The following is a 23,341-nucleotide window of genomic DNA, read 5'->3' on the forward strand; positions in this document are numbered from 1 at the left end:
TCATGAAAGGATTTTTGGATGAGCACATTTCTCCCACATTTTCTAAGAAACACGGGTGAGATTATTCTAGAAACAGAATCTTATATTTGGCATATTTCATTAAGTAACAGGTTTTTCCAAGTAATAATATACATTTTTTTATCAACAGAAAACTTGAGGCTACAAAATGGTAATACAGGAATTTTGAATGGTTAACATTCTACAATTTTAATAATCTTGTGTTTTACGTGGCAATAATATTTTTGGATATTGTTATTTCCTAAATTTAAAAAAAACTGACAGAAGAAAATTTTATTTATATAGAAGAAAATACGGCTGCAAAATGTGATGTAACAATCCTGAATCAAGCGTTTATTAGTGGAATCGAAGTTTTGAGTGCATGTGGTTTTACCAGTTCTTAAAACTTGAATTTTTTCTCGAGTAAAATATTTCTGTACAATATATGGCAGTCGCCAATGAAATGTAAGTTGGCCTCGAACCAATAAGGATCAGAAAAAACCTCTTGAAAAAGAATTTTGACATTACAGATAAATACTGTATGTGGATTAGGCAAGATAACAGGAGGGAGTCACATAAATGAAAAAACTATTTAATTGAACACTTTTTTTAAACGGGCTACCTAGTAGAAAAAGTTTTTCCTAGACCGATACTGATTCCTATTCCTACACAGATAGTCCTGAAAATGTGTCCTTGTGAATTTTTAATAATTATGACAATACTTGTAAAATATAAAACGAAAAACATGGGACGCAACCAACAGATAATTGGTGCATAAATAGTTCACCTATGTCACCAACAATTTTACTGTACTCTAAATTATATGAATTGTTGTATGATTTTTCTCAACGACAACTACTTTCTACACTCCTTACTAATATCTGTTGCATGTGCCCCACGTTTTTCGTTTTAAATGTTAGAAGTATTGACATAACTGTTAAAATTCACAAACACAAATTTTCGGGACCATCTGTACATGGTTAAGAAGCTGTATGGGGTTAGGAGAAACATTTTCTACTTTCTACTGCATTTAAAAAACGTGTAAAATAAACAGGTTTTTATTTAAATAATTATTTTCTGCTTTTTAGTCTTGTGTATGTGAAATTTTTCAATCGATTGCAAACATATGGATGAGACAACAACAAATATATGTGGTACATTTAAGGCTTATTTCAGTTTCTCTTCAGTAGTCAAACGATATGTTGGCTTCTTCCTACGTCTATCTCGCAAGAGGACCGTGAAGGTATAAGTTAGAGGTAATCGAACTCACACGGAAGCTTACCAGCAATCGTTCTTACTGTGAAGCATTCCCGACTGGAAGAGGAAAAGGGGAAAATAACAGTGGTACGCAAGGAATCCTCTGCCACACATTCTACATCTATCTACATCTACATCCATACTCCGCAGGCCACCTGACGGTGTGTGGCTGAGGGTACTTTGAGTACCTCCATCGGTTCTCCGTTCTATTTCAGTCTCTTATTGTTCGTATTAAGCAAGAAAGCGAGGTAATATCGCATTGTCACCCAGTTCTGAGCTACAGTCTCTTGAATAAGATCGTGGTCGGGTTAATCAGTGGAGAAATGTGTCTGATAACACACTAAAACATGTACATACGTCATATGTAAACAAAAGAAAAATGCAACTACCTCTAATAATATGTCCAGTCACTCGCAGCGTCGATAATCGCGTGACATCTCCGAGGCATGTTTGAATCGAAGTTTTCCGCATATTCAAGTGGATGTGTCAAATTCGAGTTGACAGCTGTTTCAAAGTGAAGATTTTTTTTTCCTTACATCTTCTTTTTGACGTAAGACCAAACATTTTCATTAGTATCAGCGTCAGGCGACTTTGACCCGAACACCTTCCTCCCTTTTCCAGTAGCTGCAAAGCTTTCTGAAGTGCATCGGATCATTGCCTTCTTACAGTATCCAGTTTCCATTTCTGTCGATAAAGCAACGTTAGGCAATCGGCATCAAACACCTTTTATAAACGAGACGCGTAAACTGCACTCATATCTCTTCTTGTGTATATTAATCAAGAATTTTAAAAAAAGTAAGCTAATGCTTTATGAACATTGCATGAAGGACAAAGGTTCCCTCTGTTGGGTTGTGAAAGAACTGAATTGGTATCATTTACCATCTGTGTAATGCCGAACACGCTCTTACTTGATAGACTGTATGTTTAAAGTTTCAGATCTCTAGCTGATCAGGAAGCTACTTTAAAATCAATTGCAAAATTTGTACAGAACAGACCTTATAAAAAAAGTGTTCAAATAGTGTTTATGTTTGGGGAGATATCATCGGCAAGTAAATCTCTTCCATTTTGCTGCGTTGCAACGTATTTTTGTCGCTCAGGAACAGTCAGCAGTTTCAGACTTTGACAGTGCCTAATAGCGAGCTTCCGGGTGTTCAACCGATCAGTTGTTTTATTTTCTGTACAATATTTCGACGACCGACCCCTCTGTCTTCTTCAAGTGCTGCGAGTTTTGCTATTATGAGTCCTCGCTGCCTGGACTCCAACCAGACTGTGAGCTATTGTTGGTCTCACGCCACTATTTATAGCCGTGTTCGATTCCCGATGTCCACTGCGTCCTTTGATGCCCTACTGTTTTACAGAGCACGCACTGATACTCCGTGAAACGCAAATTCCTTCATCGTTTTCCAACTCTCATGGATGTGATGGTCGGCGATATTTCAATTTTTTGTGTGGCCAAATGGAGCGGAAAGGCTTCAAGAGTTCCTGGAACATATAAATTCCATCTGTCGTATATAGAATTCACGATGGGACTTGAAAATGAAGGCCAGTTACCTTTCCTCGTCGTGTTAGTTAAGACAAGACCGGGTGGTTCCCTGAGTCACAGCGTACAGTGAGTTGCTCAAGAAAGTGTACGCCGTTATCTGTATGAAATAAAAGACGCTATTATAAATATATGTTAACATAAAAATACATGTTATTACTAATTTCACAATTACCTGCTAGTTAATCCAGTCGCTGCTGTTATCGATAATAGCTTGGCATCTTAACTCTCTCTCCGGTAAATCATCCACGTTTCCAAACACTAAATATCGTTTTACCTACTTCGCAACGAATGTCTTTAACTTTCTAAGAATTTTAGCAGCAGCTCCATACGAAAGCATTGGTCCCTTTGGATGATTTATAAGGAACACTGCCTCGTGAGCTTTTGATATTTTACACTTTAACTGATAAAACAAAACATTCAATTCTCTCACTGTTTATCTATAACCTGTGCAAAAGCTCATTGATCACAAATTCGAGACAACTACTAGAGATGTCGCAGCGGACGTTATATTTAAAATTATGGCGTACAATTTCTCGTGGAACTCACTGTACACAGAAAACTTATTCAGACTGACCTCTGTCTCCATGCCTGAAGCCATCACCATCGACCACAAAGAAATTCGGCGCTAAAGACTCTGGTCCATAGAATTCGAACACTTTTAGATAAGGAGAGCCTCGCCAGAGAATTACAACACCTACGACTGGTGTTCCGAAGGAATGGGTAGTCAGAGCATCAAATTGAAGGGGCGATGCAGTCAAAATTAAGAACACCTGAGAAAGAGGTTGAGGCCGATATCGAGGAAGGAAAGCCGGAAACACCTTGTCTGCCTTTTGCTGGCCCAATATCCGGAGCCGACCGGAGTGGCCGTGCGGTTCAAGGCGCTACAGTCTGGAACCGGGCTACCGCTACGGTCGCAGGTTCGAATCCTGCCTCGGGCATAGATGTGTGTGACATCCTTAGGTCAGTTAGGTTTAATTAGTTCTAAGTTCTAGGCGACTGATGGCCTCAGAAGTTAAGTCGCCTGGTGCTCAGAGCCATTTGAACCCCAATATCCGGAAATATCGATCGACTGTTACGGAAATACGGCATCAATTGTATTTCGCTCCCTTCAACTAAGATAAAAAGCATATTTTGTAATGTTAAAGACAATCTAGGTCCCAGGAAGCTCGGTGTGTAATGCACGTGAATGCGGCATGTCTTACGCTGGGCAGACTATCAGAATTGTCAAGGAGAGATGCAAGAAACATCAGCGACACACCCGGGGAAAACAACCAAACAATACAGCTGTCACCGAGCACTGCCTCGATATAATCATGAGATGAAATATGATGAAACCACTATCATGCTGCAAAAGCCAAATTTCCGGGACAGCATAATTAGGGAGTCTGTTGAAATAAAGATGTCAGAAAACCTAATAAACAGTGATGGAGGCTTCAGTTTAAATAAAGCTTGGGGTCCGGCACTCAATTTATTAAAATCTCGCCGACCATCTCACCCGTCAGAGCTGGAAAACACCGTGGGAATTTGGGTTTGAAGTGATATCATTGCGTGCCCTGTAAAACAAAAGAGCATCGAAGGGCTCAGTGGGCGTCGGGAATCGAACTCGGCTGTAAATACGGGCGTGAGACCAACAATTGCTCACAGTCTGGTTGGAGTGCAGGCAGCGCGTACACATAACAGTAATACTCGCAGCACCTGAAGAAGATGGCTGCTTCGGTAGTCAAAATATTGAGCAGAAAATGGAAACTCACTATTAATTTTTCACGTCGAGAAAACCTGAGAGATCATACGACAATGCCAAACTGACAAATCGTCAAAATATGTGTTGTTCACTGTTTCAAACAGAAATTACAAATTTCGTCAACTTTCTCGTGCTGTACAATTTACACACTTTCAGTAATGAAATAAAGAGATAAACATTACAATTTAGGTACCACATAAATTGATAATATGTTATTTAGGTTTGAATCTACAGTATCAGAATGTACTTAAGGGGGGTAGGACGTCAAACAGGCCGACTTGGAGCAGGAGAGGCACCAAAGGACATTTTAATATCCACTGTCTATACTTTTACAAATAAATTCATAAAACTTTGTCAGCATGACCAGGAAGGATTCAGTATTCACACTTATAACAGTGTAACTTCAAAAACATAACAAAATAATTTTTTATGTAAAATTTCATCTTTTTTTCACTTTCTATTGGCTGCATTTGTTGCTATGGGTACACTTTTCTTCAAAAGTAAGAGATATTCTTCGATGAATTTTGCACATCATAGAAACCATACTTACAGGTGTATGAAACTCTAGAATTTTCCATATATATTGAAATTGGTAAAAATTTGGGTAATTAAGTGTAAAATTAGAGTTTTTTTCTAAGCATGAAGTTTAAAATGTAACAGCTCATTCATTTTTTCATAAATTAAATAAATCCTAGAGTTTCATACACTTGTAGGTATGGTTTGTACGCTGTGCAAAATTCATCGAAGAATCTCTCTTACTTATAAAGAAAAGTGTACCTATAGCAATAAATGCAGCCAATAGTAAGTAAAAAATTATGAAATTTCACATATAATTTTTTTGTTATGTTTTTGAACTTCCACTGCTATCCTTCCTGGTCATGCTGCCGAAGTTTTATGAACTTATTTGTAAAAGTACAGATAGTGGAAATTAAAATGTACTGTGGTGCCTCTCTCTTCTGCTCCAAGCCGGCCCGTTTGACGTCCCACCATCCTTAACTGCATGTAGAAGATCGAAGATGATGGATGGAATCTCGACTGAGCAGTGGTCAACAAGACTGAAGTACTGGGTGACGTTCCAGGTGAGCTTCAGCAACACGGTCTCGCCGCAGCAACAGCAGCAGCAACAACACCAACACCAACAACAGCAGCAGCAACAGCAGCAGCAGGCGCCCGCCGAGCCGGTGACGCTGGCGACTCTCAACAGGGACTGCTTCATCATCCCTGTGGCCAGCCTCGACCGCTTCCTGCCCGCCGGAGTGCCCGTGAGTACCCCTCCGCCTGTCACAGATATATGTAGCCAGATTTTATGTGGAGAAACTAATCCGGTTCTCTAGTCATATAACAGTGGGGCCTCTCGTAGCTTTAAGAGTACGTCGCTATGCAACGCACAACGCCTGTTTTGTCTCCCACTGGAGTTCATGGAGCGTTCTATGAAGTTCTCGATCTGGCAAAGACGCGACGATTCGTGCAGCTCTCCTTTGAATCTTCACTGCGTATTTCATTATTCTGTTCTTGTGAGAGTCCCATACCAACGAACAGTAATGAAGAAATGGTCGAATGAGGGCTTTCTGAAACCCACAAATACGAAAGACTCTCTTGTCTGCCCGTGGCAAGTGGAACTATTGTAGCACCCGTGTCCTGAGACTCGCCTTTCACGAGGGGTCTTTTGTTGTTTTCACGTGCCTGTCTAGAGGGAGGTATTTTTTGAAGTTTTCTCGCCCATGCTTTTAGTGAAGGACGATTCGCATTGGACTCCAATGTAGCGTGAGGGAACGTCACACTACACGAAACGTCGACATAACATCTCGTTTCTTTATCCCCGTATAGAGGGGTGAAAGAGCGGATATGAGGGACCGTCTGTCTTACAAAGAGAAAATACGAATGTACTTACAGCAATGAGCAACTAATAATGATGGTGGAGTTTAGTACATTAATGATTAGTACAAAGTTCATAACAAACGTCCTTGACGCAGGTCATATAGTTAATTTTCCACTCTGCTGAGAACTGAAAGCGTTGTGAAAGTGTCAGCCTCAAGCATTTCAAAATATCAACAGCCATTTTCTCAAGAACATATTAATGTACAAACTCATCAAACAATATTTAGAAGGCACATTTTTACGCTATCGTATGTGTGTTGTTTACGTTCGAAGTGTCAGATAACTTGAAAAATGCATTTTCTCCTTTTCACTGCTAAGGCAATTTTCATTTAAATAACGTTTTTTCACCTATTCATGTTCTTATTTATGCATTGTACGCGTTTTCTTCGTACAGGTATTTTAAAACCTAAATCTTTTTTTCTTCCAGATACATGGTCTCCCTTGTAGGAGAAAACTCGTGAGAAAGGATCAAATCCCGATGCAGTATTTGCAATATGTCACGAAAACAATGAAAACAATAAAATAACGAAGAACAAGACACTATTAACTTCGATGTTAACATATGTGACCACCGTTTCTTGCCAACGTCGGTACTCCGCGCATGCACAATCTTCATCATACTCAAGGCTTTATAATTCTACACTCGCCTCAATCAGTTGCTTGCTGACGTCAACGACGTTTTCGCGCTGTAGTTGGAGGCTGGTTTAAGCGACACGCAAACGCTACGAGTAGTTGATTTAGACAAGAAATTTGCTCCTGTAAAACGAGCTTAAACGTCCATCTTCGTCGGTTAGTTGCGCTTCCTTGGTATTCTTCCAGTAAGTCTCATTGTGGTATCAGCCTTCCCCAAAATCATATTTAAAACATCGTTCTGTACTAAATCTCTTCACGCCCACTTACAGTATCGAACACACTATTTCTAAGGTAACTTTCCAGAAAGTCCATTGGATGAAATTAACCTTAACGTTAGAGTATCAGTCGTGAATGGAGCGCGCTATATTAGCGCGCAGTAACAAACTGGGGAAACACTTGTTGCTACAGTTCATACTATTCAGTGCTGAAAGAGTACTTGGTGGCGAGATGAAACTAGTCGCCTGATTTGAGTAAAACCTGTATCTCAGTGTTGTGAAGACACGCACCATCCCTAGGAATTGTCACTCTCCCTATTTTGTGCAAGGATGTATGAATGCAAAATAATCTGTTTGGCCCTGTCTTTAATGACAATTCATGGGTTGATCCAATTACATAATTTACAGTAAATATTGAATAATCTCTCGCAAAAATGTGATTAAGTGCAAAGTATTTTAATGTGGCTCTATAATTACTGAAATATAGCGAGATTTAGTATCACAATGAGATTTATTGATTTAAAGAACAAATGTGTCCAATCTTCAAATATTATGGCAATACGTGGCTATTCAAATACATGACAAGTACAAAACATTTAGACGAATAATTAGTTAGAAAAGTTTAAGTGGGGGGCCTATCCAATCCTTTCCCTTTCGTCCGCTGTGGGTGGGCTGATTATCCTAACAGATTGCTAATTCGCTAACGTGTGGTACAATAACGGTAACTCGTCTATAGAATCCCACATGTAAATTAGATCTGCTTTGGGCACTGTGCGGGCAGGCGCGATGTTAGGGGCGTCAAAGTAACTGCGTTCCTGCTTTGTCGGATCAGCCAAATACTTTACCAAACGCCGAGTTTGATTCGTGAGGTGTCAACTATCAGCGATGGGCTCACTGCAGGCTGCAATTAGGACTGCTGACCACCCAGACGACCTGCCGCCGTGGACGATGTTCCTGTAAGTTGTGATAACCGACGCCGAGTTATGCTGACTGCCAGTCCAGATCAGCACTTACAAAAACTCTGTCCAGGCAACAGCGGCAGTGAATACTATTAACTCGACCGATCACCGGTCTCTACTTCATCTTCTCTCTCCAGTGTTCCTGAATAGAGTTCCCCAGGAAACTCCGTTCTCTACACCAACTCCGAGAAAAATTACGATTCTCTAACCGCAAAAAGCAGCATGGTTGCCAACAGTGGCCAGTCGAGGATCTTAGCGCCAATCACAAGTTCACAAATCACCGCACACAATCCCTGCAAAACACAATGATAAATCCTAGTCCAACTGAGGGGCTTGCCGCCAAAAACGAACAGTGCCATGTTACGTCAGCAAGTATCAACATATGTCCGCCAGTCAGCTTGCTCTTTTAATATGCACACAGGAAGACCGCGGGGTGGGAAGAGTGCCTACGGAAGGCGCCAGGTTGGCAGACACCCCGATATCATCGAGCCATGATTCAAAGAACGCAACACTACAAAGCCCGACCGCCCTGTCCCAGGCGCAACAGCGTCGCACTGGCAGATTCCAAGCAATTCTTGTTACCTTCCCCCCGGCCGAGAATGAGACGAAAGCGCCTTTGAAAGACAACACCCCGACCACCGCTGTCGTCACATAGGTCCGATCTTCCTGGAACCCAGCAGACGTGGCCGCACACAACTGCCCTGTCTCACGTGCCTTTCCCATACAGACTGTCCAAATACAGCAAATGGAGTAAGACGTTTAACCTGATTTAATTCGAGCAGAGAGTAATTAAAGCCCTCGATACCCGATCACCTTCCTATCAACTCTCCCCAAGAGGGCAGTTATAAAAAATAAATGAGAGAGGACAAACCTAAAGGATTTGGTATCTCTCAATGTAAGTTTGCATTTAGCTGCACTTAATTACACTATAAAAAGTATCCCGGCACCCCCCCCCCCCTCGACACTGCACGAGGCAGAATCAATAGCATAAAAAGGGGTGGGGAGTACCGCTGCAAAAGCACACATTGCATGTTGTACCACCATACAGCGAGATCTTCAGAGGTGGTGGTCCAGATTGCTGCACACACCGGTACCTCTAATATCCAGTAGCAGGTCCTCTTGCATCGATGCGTGCCTGTATTCGTCGTGGCATACTGTCCACAAGTTCATCAATGCGATTAGGCGTAGATCCCTCAGAGTGGTTGGTGGGTCACGTCGTCCATAAACAGCCCTTTTCAATCTATCCCAGGCATGTTCGATAGCGTTCACGTCTGGAGAACATGCTTGCCATTCTAGCCGAGCGATGTCGTTATCCTGAAGGAAGTCATTTACAATATGTGCACGATGGGGGCGCGGATTGTCGTCCGTGAACACTCTCGGTCGGATTAAGGCATTCATGTTCCGTACAGCCGTGACGGCGCCTTCCATGACCACCAGCGGCGTACGTCGGCCCCACATAATGGCACCCCAAAACAGCGGGGAAACTCCACCTTGCTGCACTCGCTGGACAATGTGTCTAAGGAGTTCAGCCTGACCAGGTTGCCTCCAAACGCGTCTCCCACGATTGTCTGGTTGAAGGCATATGCGACACTCATCGGTGAAGAGAACGTGATGCCAGTTCTGAGCGGTCCATTCGGCATGTTGTTAGACCCATCTGTACCGCGCTGCATGGTGTCGTGGTTGCAAAGATGGACCCCGCCATGGACGTCGGGAGTGAAGTTGCTCATCATGCAGCCTATTGCGCACAGTTTGAGTCGTAACACGACGTCCTGTGGCTGCACGAAAAGCTTTATTCAACGTGGTGGCGTTGCTGTCAGGGTTCCTTCGAGCCATAATCCGCAGGTAGCGGTCATCCACTGCAGTAGTAGCCCTTGGGCGGCCAGAGCGAGGTATGTCATCGACAGTTCCTGTCTCTCGGTATCCCCTCTATGTCCGAAGAACATCGCTTTGGTTCACTCCGAGACGCCTGGACACTTCTCTTGCTGAGAGCCCTTCCTGGCACAAAGTAACAATGCGGATGCGATCGAACCGCGGTATTGACCGTCTAGGCATGATTTAACTTCAGACAACACGAACCGTGTACCTAGTTCCTGGTGGAATGACTGGAACTGATCGGCTGTCGGACCCCTCCGTCTAATAGGCGCTGCTCGTGGTTGGTTGTTTACATCTTTGGGCGGGTTTAGTGCCATCTCTGAAGAGTCAAAGGGACTGTGTCTGTTAGACAGTATCGACAGTCAACGTCTGTCTTCAGGAGTTCTGGGAACCAGGGTGATGTAAAACTTGTTTTAATATGTGTGTATTTGGGGATGTTTCCGTGGTTATGGTGTAGTGCCCTCATTGTACTTAAGAAAATGCTAAATTCGGAAGGATATGAGCATATTTTAAGGCATTGTCTACTGCATACAATAGAGGAACTATTTGTAGACGATGATTGTATCAGCATGAAAATTTCGCTTCGTATCCCAGCGTCCAGCATCTCGATCTTCTCTGGTTTCGGCTTTTGGGGACTAATGGCTTGCCATTCCTCCACAGACATTCAGACACCTCACTGAAAGTGTCCGCAGTAGAGTTCAAGAGCCGGCCGCGGTGGTCTAGCGGTTCTAGGCGCTCAGTCCGGAGCCGCGCGACTGCTACGGTCGCAGGTTCGAATCCTGCCTCGGGCATGGATGTGTGTGATGTCCTTAGGTTAGTTAGGTTTAAGTAGTTCTAAGTTCTAGGGGACTGATAACCACAGCAGTTGAGTCCCATAGTGCTCAGAGCCATTTGAACCATTTGAGGACTCACAAAGGCAGCCATAAAAATCGATGCGTTTTGTGTATATATCTATTACCACATCCAGCAAGGCTGTTGTACTCTCGTACGGTTCTGTAAGCGCCCAAATATATTTATGTGGAAGTAGTGCTAGATTATTTGCATAATCTCTCGCACTTTAGCGAGTGCATCACCCCTTGATGGTAATCTTTTTTTAATGTAGGTTAATTCTTACAGAGAAGAAGACAGCAACCAGCCACTGTTAGTACTTCTATTTATTTAGGTAAATAGCGCCGTTACCGGTTTCGAACTGGCAAGTTCATCATCAGACGGCTGTTCACATGATTTTCAAGATACACTTTACATTATCGTCCGTTTTCGGTTTTTATTCTTCCACTGTGGTGAAGTATTTTTGGTGTGTTGTGGCGCTACGGTAGAAACCAGTGTTAGAAGCGCCGTATGTGAAAATAACTAGCCTCCAAACGATGAAATACAGTGTAAATAAATATGTGAGGTTAAGTGGTTATGGTACTTACGTCGAAAATTCCGCTCGATTTTGTTGCGAAGTTGTAGGATTGTATTTTTCGAATATTCCAAAATATATCCAGCACTTATGGTTTTTTTTTTTTTTAGCATTTAGCGAATGAATTGGTGGTAAGTGGGCAAAAATTTGCTGAAATGTTCAACTCTTTTTCGAAACCTTTCGAAGATTATGAATGAAAACTGAACACAATGCACATCTCTCACGTGAATGATGTTTATTCATATATTACAGATGTTTTGCTCTGTTTGTTGTTTAATCACATGTTGGAATGGAAGAATCGTTATGGGTATCTATTTTAGCACATTGTGTAATCTGTTCTGTCTCTCCTGTAGTCGTACATAGAAAACGTCTTAGAGGCTGATATCATCTTCGGAAACAGTTTTAAAGGCTGCTCGCAGCTGCTCTCACATATATCAAAATATGTTGCTGGTTATGCAAAACAGACCCAATGTCTTCCGATGCGCCCACTCGTGCTAGATGGGTGAGATGTGATGATCGTGCTGGACAGACAAGTAGACGGACATCTTGGAGAGTGTCATCAAATGTATTCGCAATTGCGAATATGGACTACCATCAGCTGTATAATTGAATGACGACAATGAAAATTTATGCTGGACCCGGAGTCGAATCCAGATTTCCCACTTATCGCAAACAGTGCCCTCACCATTTGTTTATCCGAGCTTGACACACTGTTAAACCCAAACTTCCATATGTCGACAACCATGTCTCTGCAACATGTTCTTGTACATCCATTATGTATACAGGGGGGACATTTGGCAGTCGCTCGCCCGGTGTCGGCGGATAAAGACGATATTGCGCTGCTTGTGCCATTCCGAATTACATGCATGCATGTCCGAAGGAACAACACAATTCGGAATAACACAGACACTGCAACATAGTATCTTGTAGAGTGTGTCGGGTAAGGCAACAGCTGTATGCAGGAGTATCAGTCATACAGCGCTGCGTGGCGCGCGAGATAAATGAGGCGACGTGTTGCTCCACAGGTTTACTTAGAAACGTTTATTGGGGGGTCCGGATTAATCCTCAGCGCTGGTACACTGTTAAACCAGTCTAAGTAATGGCCACCACTGTCGCTTCTCCAGCATCATTAACATTTGCCGTGTAGCAATCCAACTGCTTTCAGTCTGAGCACTACACTGGAAAACGAGCACCTCAGGCAGTCACTGTACCACCACCAACTAGTTAATAGCACCCCCCGCCGATACTCTCCACAAAAAAAAAAGCAGAATAGTATTTGGGATTCAAAAAGGAGCACACATCCACAAACACGTCACTTCGGGTTTCCATGGGAATAAAGTGAAATTTATTCTCTTCAGTTGAAGCTCGCACCACTACTAGCAGCTAGCTACAAAGGTATTACATCCGATATCTGATATAAGACCTTTGCCTAGCAAGTATACGCGCGCTCATAAAACCGCAGCACTCGTCCAGAAAACCAGAAATGCATCAAACAGAATTCCACGCCTGCGCACGGGAATTCACTTCGGATTCTTGCAGGATTTTTGTATTTGAAAGTATCTTGATTGATCACTGCGTATCACTGACTTTCGACCTCAGAAATACGCTTGGAATCAACAACAAAAAATGGTTCAAATGGCTCTGAGTACTGTGGGACTTAACATCTGAGGTCATCAGTCCCCTAGAAGTTAGAACTACTTAAACCTAACTAACCTAAGGACATCACACACATTCATTGCCGACGCAGGATTAGAACCTGCGACCGTAGCGGTCTCGCGGTTCCGGACTGAAGCGCCTAGAACCGCTCGGTCACAACGGCCCGCTGGAACAACACCTCCACCCCAAAGCAGCTAGACTGGCCCTACATCCCAAGGCCGACTAGCGATTTCGCGAGCTCCATCATCTCTCCACGAAACTTTTTTAACATCCTAGACTTATTAACCAGTCAGCCTCAGAATTAGAAGCATTCATTTTCATTGGCCATATCCTGCTTCTACTAACAGCACATCTCTGGAAGTTGCTCCTTCCTGCTAGTTCTTTTCAAAAGTTTTTTTTCAAGAATGTAGGATTACACCTGCTGTCATGGAACGGTAAAAAACTCTGAGGCAGCCTAGTAGGCCCTGACCGCAACCTATTTAGAAGGAAAGCGTAATGCATCGTCTCCATGATGAACCAGGAAACCTTCCCCCAGATACCAGAAACCAGCTCTGGCATCCACAATACCCAATGAATGAGCTCAAGGGCTTGGCTACGATTTATTTGTCACAAGTGTTCCCTATATAAGTATTAGAGGCAGTGACGTCCCATAGAATTCTTCATATTGCTGCCTCATGGAATTGACACCGTACTCACCAAGAACCGTCTCTTACGCCAAAGTAAAATCTGATCTCTACACCAGACAAATCTCTGCGGCTTTCTTCTAGCTCAGTCTTTCGTTGCACCGTTGTTGGCGATCTGGACATTGATGAGATGTGGGAGAACGTATCCCGAGTGGCAACCTTGCTAAGAGCGCAGTCTCCTGCCAACGGCTTATGACGACCGACGCTCACCTTGGGATCAACTATGTTTCTGATTTGTGCTGCAGTCGTCGAGTTCTCAGAATTTCTTCTCCCTGAATGTTGGCAGTCCATGGGAGACTGTCCATTGCTACCATCTTGAACCTTTCGCACACTACAGTACCAAAACTGATACACAATTGTCACCTTAGGTTGAATGTGCTAGGAAACTCTGAGAAGAACCATCCACATTCCTGCCTGCTCATGCGATCTAGCCGAATCAATTAATTGCATAAGTTGTGCCCTTTAATTATATCTTGAGATCCTATATAGTTTATTATACTGGATCCCCTGAAATTAATATATTTCATGTTAAAATTTAACTCTGGGCGTCATGCTATTTTGTTCTAGAAATAGACAAGAAGTCGACAGGCATAGTGCCTAAGCGTAGTGTAGTTGAATATTGCAGTAGTGGTTAACTAACAACGAGAACACGGCGAGTGCCTCAACCCGATTTCCCAGCAACTTCTCTCAGTGGAAGAGGACTCAAAATAAGCGAACAACTGTCTCTGTTTTGATATTTGATTATTTGTGAAAAAAGAAAACATTTATATACCCATACCTGTAGAAGATTACTACATGAATGCTTTCCGCCGGCCGCGGTGGTCTAGCGGTTCTAGGCGCTCAGTCCGGAACCGCGCGACTGCTACGGTCGCAGGTTCGAATCCTGCCTCGGGCATGGATGTGTGTGATGTCCTTAGGTTAGTTAGGTTTAAGTAGTTCTAAGTTCTAGGGGACTGATGACCACAGATGTTAAGTCCTATAGTGCTCAGAGCCATTTGAACCATTTTTGAATGGTTTCCAGTGTATAGTGACATGACATTGTCCTTATTTGCCTACAAATTGTATGTCACATGACTGAATTTTAAAAAAAGAAAAAGAATGGGAAAATTATTTGAAATTGTTTTCGGCAAAATTCCGGTAGAATATCTTGATCCATAATCAATTACAAACGCCAGTTTTCGGAAAAGTGATCCGTTACGCATCGTTTGCCGCGAAAGTATTGCCAACGCGCGAAATCTTCACCACTGTTAACTACGTTTCTTTCCCTGCTCGTCGTGTTCCGAATATCTGTGTTTCGAATGTTTCTGCAATCGTTATCATCCATCGGAATGCACCAAATCTCCATGAAGAATAAGCATATGAATAAAATATGAGAATTAATATCAGAATTGATATGAGAATGAAACATCAGAATATGACAATTCGACAATATTGTAACCCCTCAACATAGCATACACAAAAATAACAGTATGACACTTATTGTGAAATGTAGTTGTAATTTAAAGTTATGAGCCAAAACATTAACACTGCCCACCGCGCCGTTGGATGTCGGTCGGTGGCGTAACGTCTACGTGACGCGGTAACAACAGTATGTAAACGGAGCAGACACAGACGGGAGATCACCCTGGAGAAGATATGGGCTGCAAATGGGGAAATCCATTGAGATAGGCGACTTTGACAAAGGGCAGATTACTATTACGCAGAGTCTGTGAACGAGTATCTCGAAAACGGCGAAGCTGGTCGAGTGTTCACGTGCTACTGTCTTGATTATCTGTGGAAAGAGGTAAAAGGCACTGAAACTACCACTAGGCGCTAAATGGATGGACGTCCACGACTCTTCACAGAACGTAGGGTTTGGAAGCTTGTCTGCTCTGTAAAGTAAGATAAATGATGATCTGTGCCCTCTCTGCCGAAAAAGCACAATGCTGGTGCACGCACAATTATTTCGGAGCACACCATTCATCGTCCATCGTTGAACATGGAGTTCCGCAACAGAGGACCCCTACGTGTTCTCATGTTGACCCGACACGTCAATTACGATAGCAGTGGGCACGGGACCATTGAAATTCGACTGTCAATCAACGAAAACGTGTCGGTTCTTTGGGTGAATCACATATTTGCTACACTAGGTCAATGGTCATCTCCACAAACGCAGTCATGGAGGTGAACGGCGGCTTGAAATACGCAGCGCGCCACGGACGAAGGCTTGTGGAAGAAGTATTCTGCCCTTGGAGACATTATCCTGCGCTTGCATGGGACCTGTTGCAGGAATCAAAGACACGCTGCTATCTGCGAACCACCTGCATCCCTTCATGCTTTATGTCTTCCCCGACAGCGATGTTATCTTTCAACAGTATAACTGTCCGTATATCGGAGTCAGAAACGTGCTAGGCGACCAAATTTGCCTGATGTAAGTCATATGGAAACCATCTGAGTCGCTATCTGGCACAATCGGCGCGAACGCAAATCAGCGACCCGTTATTCACGCGAAGTACATGACCAGTGCGCACATATCAAATTTCACATACCCCCACAAACCTACCAACAAACTGTCGGGTCCCTGTACGCAGAATCAGTGATGCATTTCGTTCCAAAGACGGACAAACAGGTTATTGAGCAGGTGGTCATAACGTTTTGGTTTATCAGTGTACAGTTAATATAACGCCCTTGTATCGCCCAATTTGATAAGAAATATTCGTATAATAATGTTGTAAGGACATGAGTAGACAAATGAAAACAATAAAGATAAAATAACTTAACATAAATAAAAACAGTAATCCAGTTTCGAACACATGACGCAAAATTAAAACACTGCGACGCTCACCATTGAGACATCTACATCTACATCTACATCTACATGGATACTCTGCAAATCACATTTAAGTGCCTGGCAGAGGGTTCATCGAACCACCTTCACTATTCTCTATTATTCCAATCTCGTATAGCGCGCGGGAAGAATGGACATCTATATCTTTCCGTACGAGCTCTGATTTCCCTTATTTTATCTTTGTGATCGTTCCTCCCTATGAAAGTCGGTGACAGCAAAATATTTTCGCATTCGGAGGAGATTTCGTCTGAGTATGTCGTGCTTTGAAGGCACATAAAGTACCTCGAAAACTTTGACTCGAGTATCTATGGGTAAGCCAAGACACGTGTTCGCTTTTCTTGACTCCTCTTCCACCGAGCGAAGTGCCTGGCGAATCGGATGATGACACTTGTCGTGTTCTCCTCGTAAGAGAATCTGAAGTATAGCCGAATGAGTAACACCAATTGTACGACATTCTAGTTTATTTTTGTATGTACAGTACATAATTTAGATGCAAATGCTTTGTCGATACAACCACTCTTTTCCGTCACTAGCTGTTCGCTTCAGTTCCACGTAATCGTCACATCTTCTCAGTGCCATTTCTTCCCAGGCCGTCCTTTTCCTTTCTTTCCTAGCACTTTATGTTCCAGATTGTTAACGACGAAAGTATTGTGTCTGACGATATGTTTAGTAAAATTAATTTTTCAGTTTTCCATTTTCTTTAATAATCTTCTCTCTTCATTGACTTCCCTTAAGACACGAAGGATTGCTTTTTCTCCGTCCAACAGGTGTTTATCATTTTCCGCTACATCAACATTTCAGCCGTTCGAGTTGATTTCTTTCCAATTATTCCAGAATCCACATTTTACTTCCGTAGAGAACTATGCTCCACAATTTTTGTGCAAAGTTTTTATGACATCTACAATTATATGTTTGGTGCAAAATGTTTATCTTAGTCATAAATGCATGTTTTGTCAATCTTCTATGTTTTTCCGTACTACCATTACTTTCGTTTCCCTTTGATCACTGCAACTTCCATAGTTTAAGAGTGTTTGATAGGGTCTACAGGACTCTCTTAATTTCTTTTTCGTAGACTGTAGCTACTATGATGTCATCAACAAATCTGATGCAATGTATCCTTTTCCCACTGGCTTTCATCCCCTTTTTCAAACGAGTAATAAATAATCATTATGGAATCTGTAGGCTTTAAAAAGTATAGATCAAAGTCTGAATACTTTGCCAGGGTCTATTTTATGTGTAATGTATAATAACATCGCATTTTGTAAGATCTTGACTACTGTGCCACTTATGTTAACATTTCTGTGACGTTCAAACGGAAATGTGTCACTTACCCATCAGACATACTGACAGGAATATTGTTGTGGACGACTCAACGTAGTGACATGCGGCCAAGTCATCAAGGTGTTTGTGGAACTGAATTCAGCATTTAGGTGATTTCTGTTGGCAGCAGACGCTATGTGTTTGTCATTCTTGGTGGCTCCGGGAAAATAGGCGAGTTTTTAAAACTTCGGAAACTTAGTTGTTTCCTCTGGCTCACAGCTTGATTTTCATTGGTAGAGATTTTAATGTCTCTTCTACCATCTACATTCTTGTTACAACTCCGTGCTTTCCTCCCTTACCTTCCATAGTTGTTCTGCTCTCTATCTCTCCCCAGAGACTCGCTCTATGTAGCCAACTTCTCTTGGCAGGGCTTAACTTCCCCTAGACTCGCTAATTTTGCTGTTAGCTAATCGAGATTCCTGCTTAGTTCAATGACCTGAGTTTCGCGTGGCGAAACTGCGAAACTTTCCTCTCGTCTCTTGCCGAGCTATTGTAATTAGGTTTCTGTGTGGTGTACCGCCCTTGGCCATTCTTGCTGATCGTTTAACGACTGTTAACACCCCTCCCCGCCCCGCGCCTATCCACTCTACCCCCTGCAGTCCGACAGGCACTACGCGAGACTACTTCTGGGAAAACACGTTTTGAGTGCCCTGACCGCATTACCTATAATATTTGCTAGCATTCAAACCCTGCCACTTCCGCATTGTGATGAATGTTAATTATCTTCTAGAGGAAATTTTCAAACGTTCTGTCAACATTGAACGCTCGGCGTATTGAATCATTACATTTTCTACTTTCTATGAATGCTGAGTGTGAATATGGACCGAACGAGGTGGCGCACTTAGAAGACACTGGACTAACAATCGAGAGGACTGTGGTCCAAATACACGTCCGGCTATATTGATTTAGGTTTATCACGGTTTCCTTAAATTGCTTAAAGCGAAGTTCTGGATGGTTCTTACGCATGCCATGTTCAAAAGGGGGTTTCCTTCCTACTGATGAAATTGTTACAGATTTCTTATTTCTTCTACACAGTAAACTTTCTAAATTTAGTATTTTATTCTTAAGAGGCGTTATCTATTATTCCTGATTCTTTGATGTTGTTTATTTCTAGTTCTTTCCTTATTTCTGTAATCCATGCTACTGTCGATTTCTTCTTCCAAAAGTACAGGAATATTTATTTCGCTAGCCTGTTCTCAGTCATTTGGTAGGGATGTTCAAAAAAGATTAATTTTCTCTTACTCATTACCTCTGAGATGTTCTCCACATTTTTGTAGATCTCTTCACTACTTCTCATTTCCCAACCATCTGTAGTTTGTATTGTACCCATTATTTTTCTAATAATCCGTATTTAAAGTACCTCTATTTTGTCCAGCACAGAATTCCTCGTTAGGCATTCACATCCATATAAACATTCTGGCCGTACCACTGTGGTAAGGTGTTTTAGTTTTGTTTTTCTGGATACGTATTTCTTGTTGTAAATATCCTCACGCCCATTCCATTTTGTCAACTCTTCTATCTACTACAAATTTTTAGCCCATTCTTGTATCTGCTCCAAGATACTTAAATTTACTTACTCATTCTGTTTTGCCTAATTGTGTTTCTGTGAATTTTAATGAATTTTTAATGAATTTTGATTTTTCAGCTGAAATTTTGAGACCATTTCTATTTGCTACTTCTTCCAGAAGGTTTATTTGAGTAACTGCATCTAATACATCTTCTGAAAGTATTGCAAAGTCATCTGCAACGCCAGGCAGTTTGCTTTAATTCCACTTCTTTCTTTCCCAGAATTATTGGTTAATTTCTGTGATTTTTTAGCTTCAAATTCCAGATCCTTACAGTTTTTGACTAGAACGTAGTTTAACAATAAAGTTAATAAATCATCCCCTTGTCGAACACCAGTTTTTATTTCAAATGGCTGAGATACTTCTTCCACAAACTGAAGTTTAGATATCGTACTTTTTGGAGTTTCACGAATTGTGTTTGCTAATTTTGCTTTAACATCAAATTCCGTAATGATTTTATCTAATGCTTCTCTGTCTATCGAATCAAATGCTTTCATGACATCAATAAATGATAGTGTTATAGGTTCGCTGGTTAACTTTCTGTGGCGAGTTATTGATTTTGAGTTAAAAATCTGTTCTATGCAAGATCTTCCCTTTCGAAGATTCAAAATCGATTTCGGTCATTATTTTTCCGTTTTTTTTCATTCAATTCGAATACCAACGTTATTTAAATACAAAATTCGTCAAATAAATGCTAATTAACAGGCCTAATAGCTATCTTCATGAAGGATGCACGTCTTCTTATTTCTAGTTATACACTGTACACAAAAATCCAAGTTTCAGTAAAAACAGAAATTTTTAACTGCCGATCCTCTATAACAGATTGTTAATCAAGACTGATCAATTCAAAAATTACAAATTATATTTTTCTTATCTTTTTGTATTTTACGCTCATAGAATATGCAGCTTTGTTTAATAATTTGTTTCTGCCACGATGAGATCCCAGGTCCCCCAAACAGTGAGCGAATAAGCTACCGTAGAGCTACACTGCTTATCGAAAAGTGTCTAAAACGTAGTCAAAAAATCTTCAACGTAGATTTTCTAGAAAATCTTTGAGACTTACAGCAACTGCTTTGTGTGTGGTATTTTTGTGTTCTGAACTTCACGTACCATAAATATAAAAAATTACTAAAATTCGAATGCTGTATGCTCATCTTGTAAGAGTAGATATCATGCATGTACACTGTCTGAGCAAAAGAATCTGGGCACCGCTATGTAATGTGGAATAAACCGCTAGATGTCACGAAAGGTGGATCCGCCATGATGAAGGAAGGCGGAGACTACTGTGTTGTCAATAGAGGAGTTGTAACAGCAAAATGTGGTGGTGATGGTGGTTAGTGTTTAACGTCCCGTCGACAACGAGGTCATTAGAGACGGAGCGCAAGCTCGGGTTAGGGAAGGATTGGGAAGGAAATCGGCCGTGCCCTTTCAAAGGAACCATCCCGGCATTTGCCTGAAACGATTTAGGGAAATCACGGAAAACCTAAATCTGGATGGCCGGAGACGGGATTGAACCGTCGTCCTCCCGAATGCGAGTCCAGTGTGCTAAAACAGCAAAATGGGTCGGACAGGAGAGCTTAGTGACTTCGAACGTGACCTGGTCATTGGATGACAGCTGAATCACAAAAGCATCAAAGACATTTCAACCTATACAGGACGACTGTCGGTGATGAGGTTGTGAGGTGGAAACACAGAGGAGCAACCATAGTGAAATCAAGACCAGGCAAACCTCATGCAGGTGTCCCGATACTCTGATCAGATAATGTACAAAAAAGAGCAACGTGAATGGTCACACGGTTTTTCCCTCCTCTTCCCTGCACTATCCCGCGGACATCTGGTTCAAATGGCTCTGAGCACTATGGGACTTAACTTCTAAGGTCATCAGTCCCCTAGGACTTAGAACTACTTAAACCTAACTAACCTAAGGACATCACACACATCCATGCACGAGGCAGGATTCGAACCTGCGACCGTAGCAGTCACGCGGTTCCAGACTGTAGCGCCTAGAACCGCTCGGCCACCCCGGCCGGCGCGGACATCTGCTTAGAAAATTTGAAGATTCGATTCAATCCAGAATGAGATTTTCAGTCTCCAGCGGAGTGTACGCTGATATGAAACTTCCTGGCATATTAAAACTGTGTGCCCGACCGAGACTCGAACTCGGGACCTTTGCCTTTCGCGGGCAAGTGCTCTACCATCTGAGCTACCCAAGCACGACTCACTCCCGGTCCTCACAGCTGTACTTCTGCCAGTACCTCGTCTCCTACCTTCCAAACTTTACAGAAGCTCTCCTGCGAACCTTGTAGAACTAGCACTCCTGAAAGAAAGTCATTCTGGAAACATCCCCCAGGCTGTGGCTAAGCCATGTCTCCGCAGTATCCTTTCTTTCAGGAGTGCTAGTTCTGCGCCGGCCGAAGTGGCCGTGCGGTTAAAGGCGCTGCAGTCTGGAACCGCAAGATCGCTACGGTCGCAGGTTCGAATCCTGCCTCGGGCATGGATGTTTGTGATGTCCTTAGGTTAGTTAGGTTTAACTAGTTCTAAGTTCTAGGGGACTAATGACCTCAGCAGTTGAGTCCCATAGTGCTCAGAGCCATTTGAACCATTTGCTAGTTCTGCAAGGATCGCAGGAGAGCTTCTGTAAAGTTTGGAAGGTAGGATACGAGATACTGGCAGAAGTAAAGCTGTGAGGACCGGGAGTGAGTCGTGCTTTGGTAGCTCAGATGGTAGAGCACTTGCCCACGAAAGGCAAAGGTCCCGAGTTCGAGTCTCGGTCGAGCACACAGTTTTAATCTGCCAGGCAGTTTCATTCGATCCAATGTTTCATTATACTCTAGTCGTCTACATGCCGTTGTCTTGGGGAAAAATAAGACAACATTCGGCTAATGAGACTCATAATTCTTCCTATGCTCTATCTGTGAAGTGGTAAGGGGAGGGTAAGGAACTCTTTGATACGTATTCTTTATTATGAACATTAGAGAGAAGAACTTCTCACGTGATCTTGGAATATGAACTCGGTCGCTTTATCCGCAGCAGAATCTATGACGGTTCAGATGATTTCATGGTAAGTGTTGCGTACAACGGTAATCGTAAGCACCAGAACACTACCGGGCACCGATTTTTCCGCTTGCTACATGTATCAGCATCACTTTAAACTTTAATACGCCCAAAATGGCGCCCAATTAATGGTTTTCCAAACTGTGAAGCGGTTTCTGGAGTATCGTAGGAGTGAAGAACAAAGTTTGGCTCCCATTCAGAGGGGTGTCAAGAGGAAATTAGATTTCAGCACTTGCTGCAAGTAAGGAACTGGTACGAGACTTTTTCCGCAGGTGAATGATGGCTGTAACTCGTATGACGTTAGTGGTAGACTCGTGGAAGGAGCGAGGACAGAGTGTTTTGTGGGAGTCAGGAGGAAGTGTTACTCTTAAGCAGATGTAGGAGGCATTTGTAGAGAGTTGGCAGTCTTTGCACGAGGTTAATATCTTGTCTTGATCCAACTGTATACTAGTACAATTATTTTAGTAGTAAATAAATAAAAATATAAGATTCCAGTTAATGTTTACTGTACACTTATTTTCATTTTGGACACAATCCCATAATACGCGAGTGGGTCTAAAGTAAAGAAAAATGTATAATACTTCAATCACTCTTCTCCATTAGCCGCCTGTCATTTTTTCCCTAATATTGACTGTTCACTCATTGACATAGTGTATTTCATGAATAATAATAACAATATTATCAAGTTTCTTGTGCGCCTTAGATGTTAGTTTTATAGGACACATGTTAATATATTCCG

The 23,341-nt window shown here is 42.2% G+C and overlaps 1 protein-coding gene across 2 annotated transcripts in view; it reads left to right on the forward strand.

Annotated features, from left to right (window-relative positions):
- LOC126469865 (uncharacterized) overlaps window positions 1-23,341 on the forward strand; it is a 407,514-nt gene that overhangs the window by 254,899 nt on the left and 129,274 nt on the right. For both annotated transcript variants that reach the window (XM_050097174.1, XM_050097175.1), the window contains one exon: window positions 5,618-5,800. In XM_050097174.1, the coding sequence (XP_049953131.1) occupies window positions 5,618-5,800 (183 nt within the window). The remainder of the gene's footprint in view (window positions 1-5,617; window positions 5,801-23,341) is intronic.

The sequence above is a fragment of the Schistocerca serialis genome, chromosome 3 (assembly GCF_023864345.2).
Source record: "Schistocerca serialis cubense isolate TAMUIC-IGC-003099 chromosome 3, iqSchSeri2.2, whole genome shotgun sequence".
In the NCBI taxonomy this organism is placed as follows: Eukaryota; Metazoa; Arthropoda; class Insecta; order Orthoptera; family Acrididae; genus Schistocerca; species Schistocerca serialis.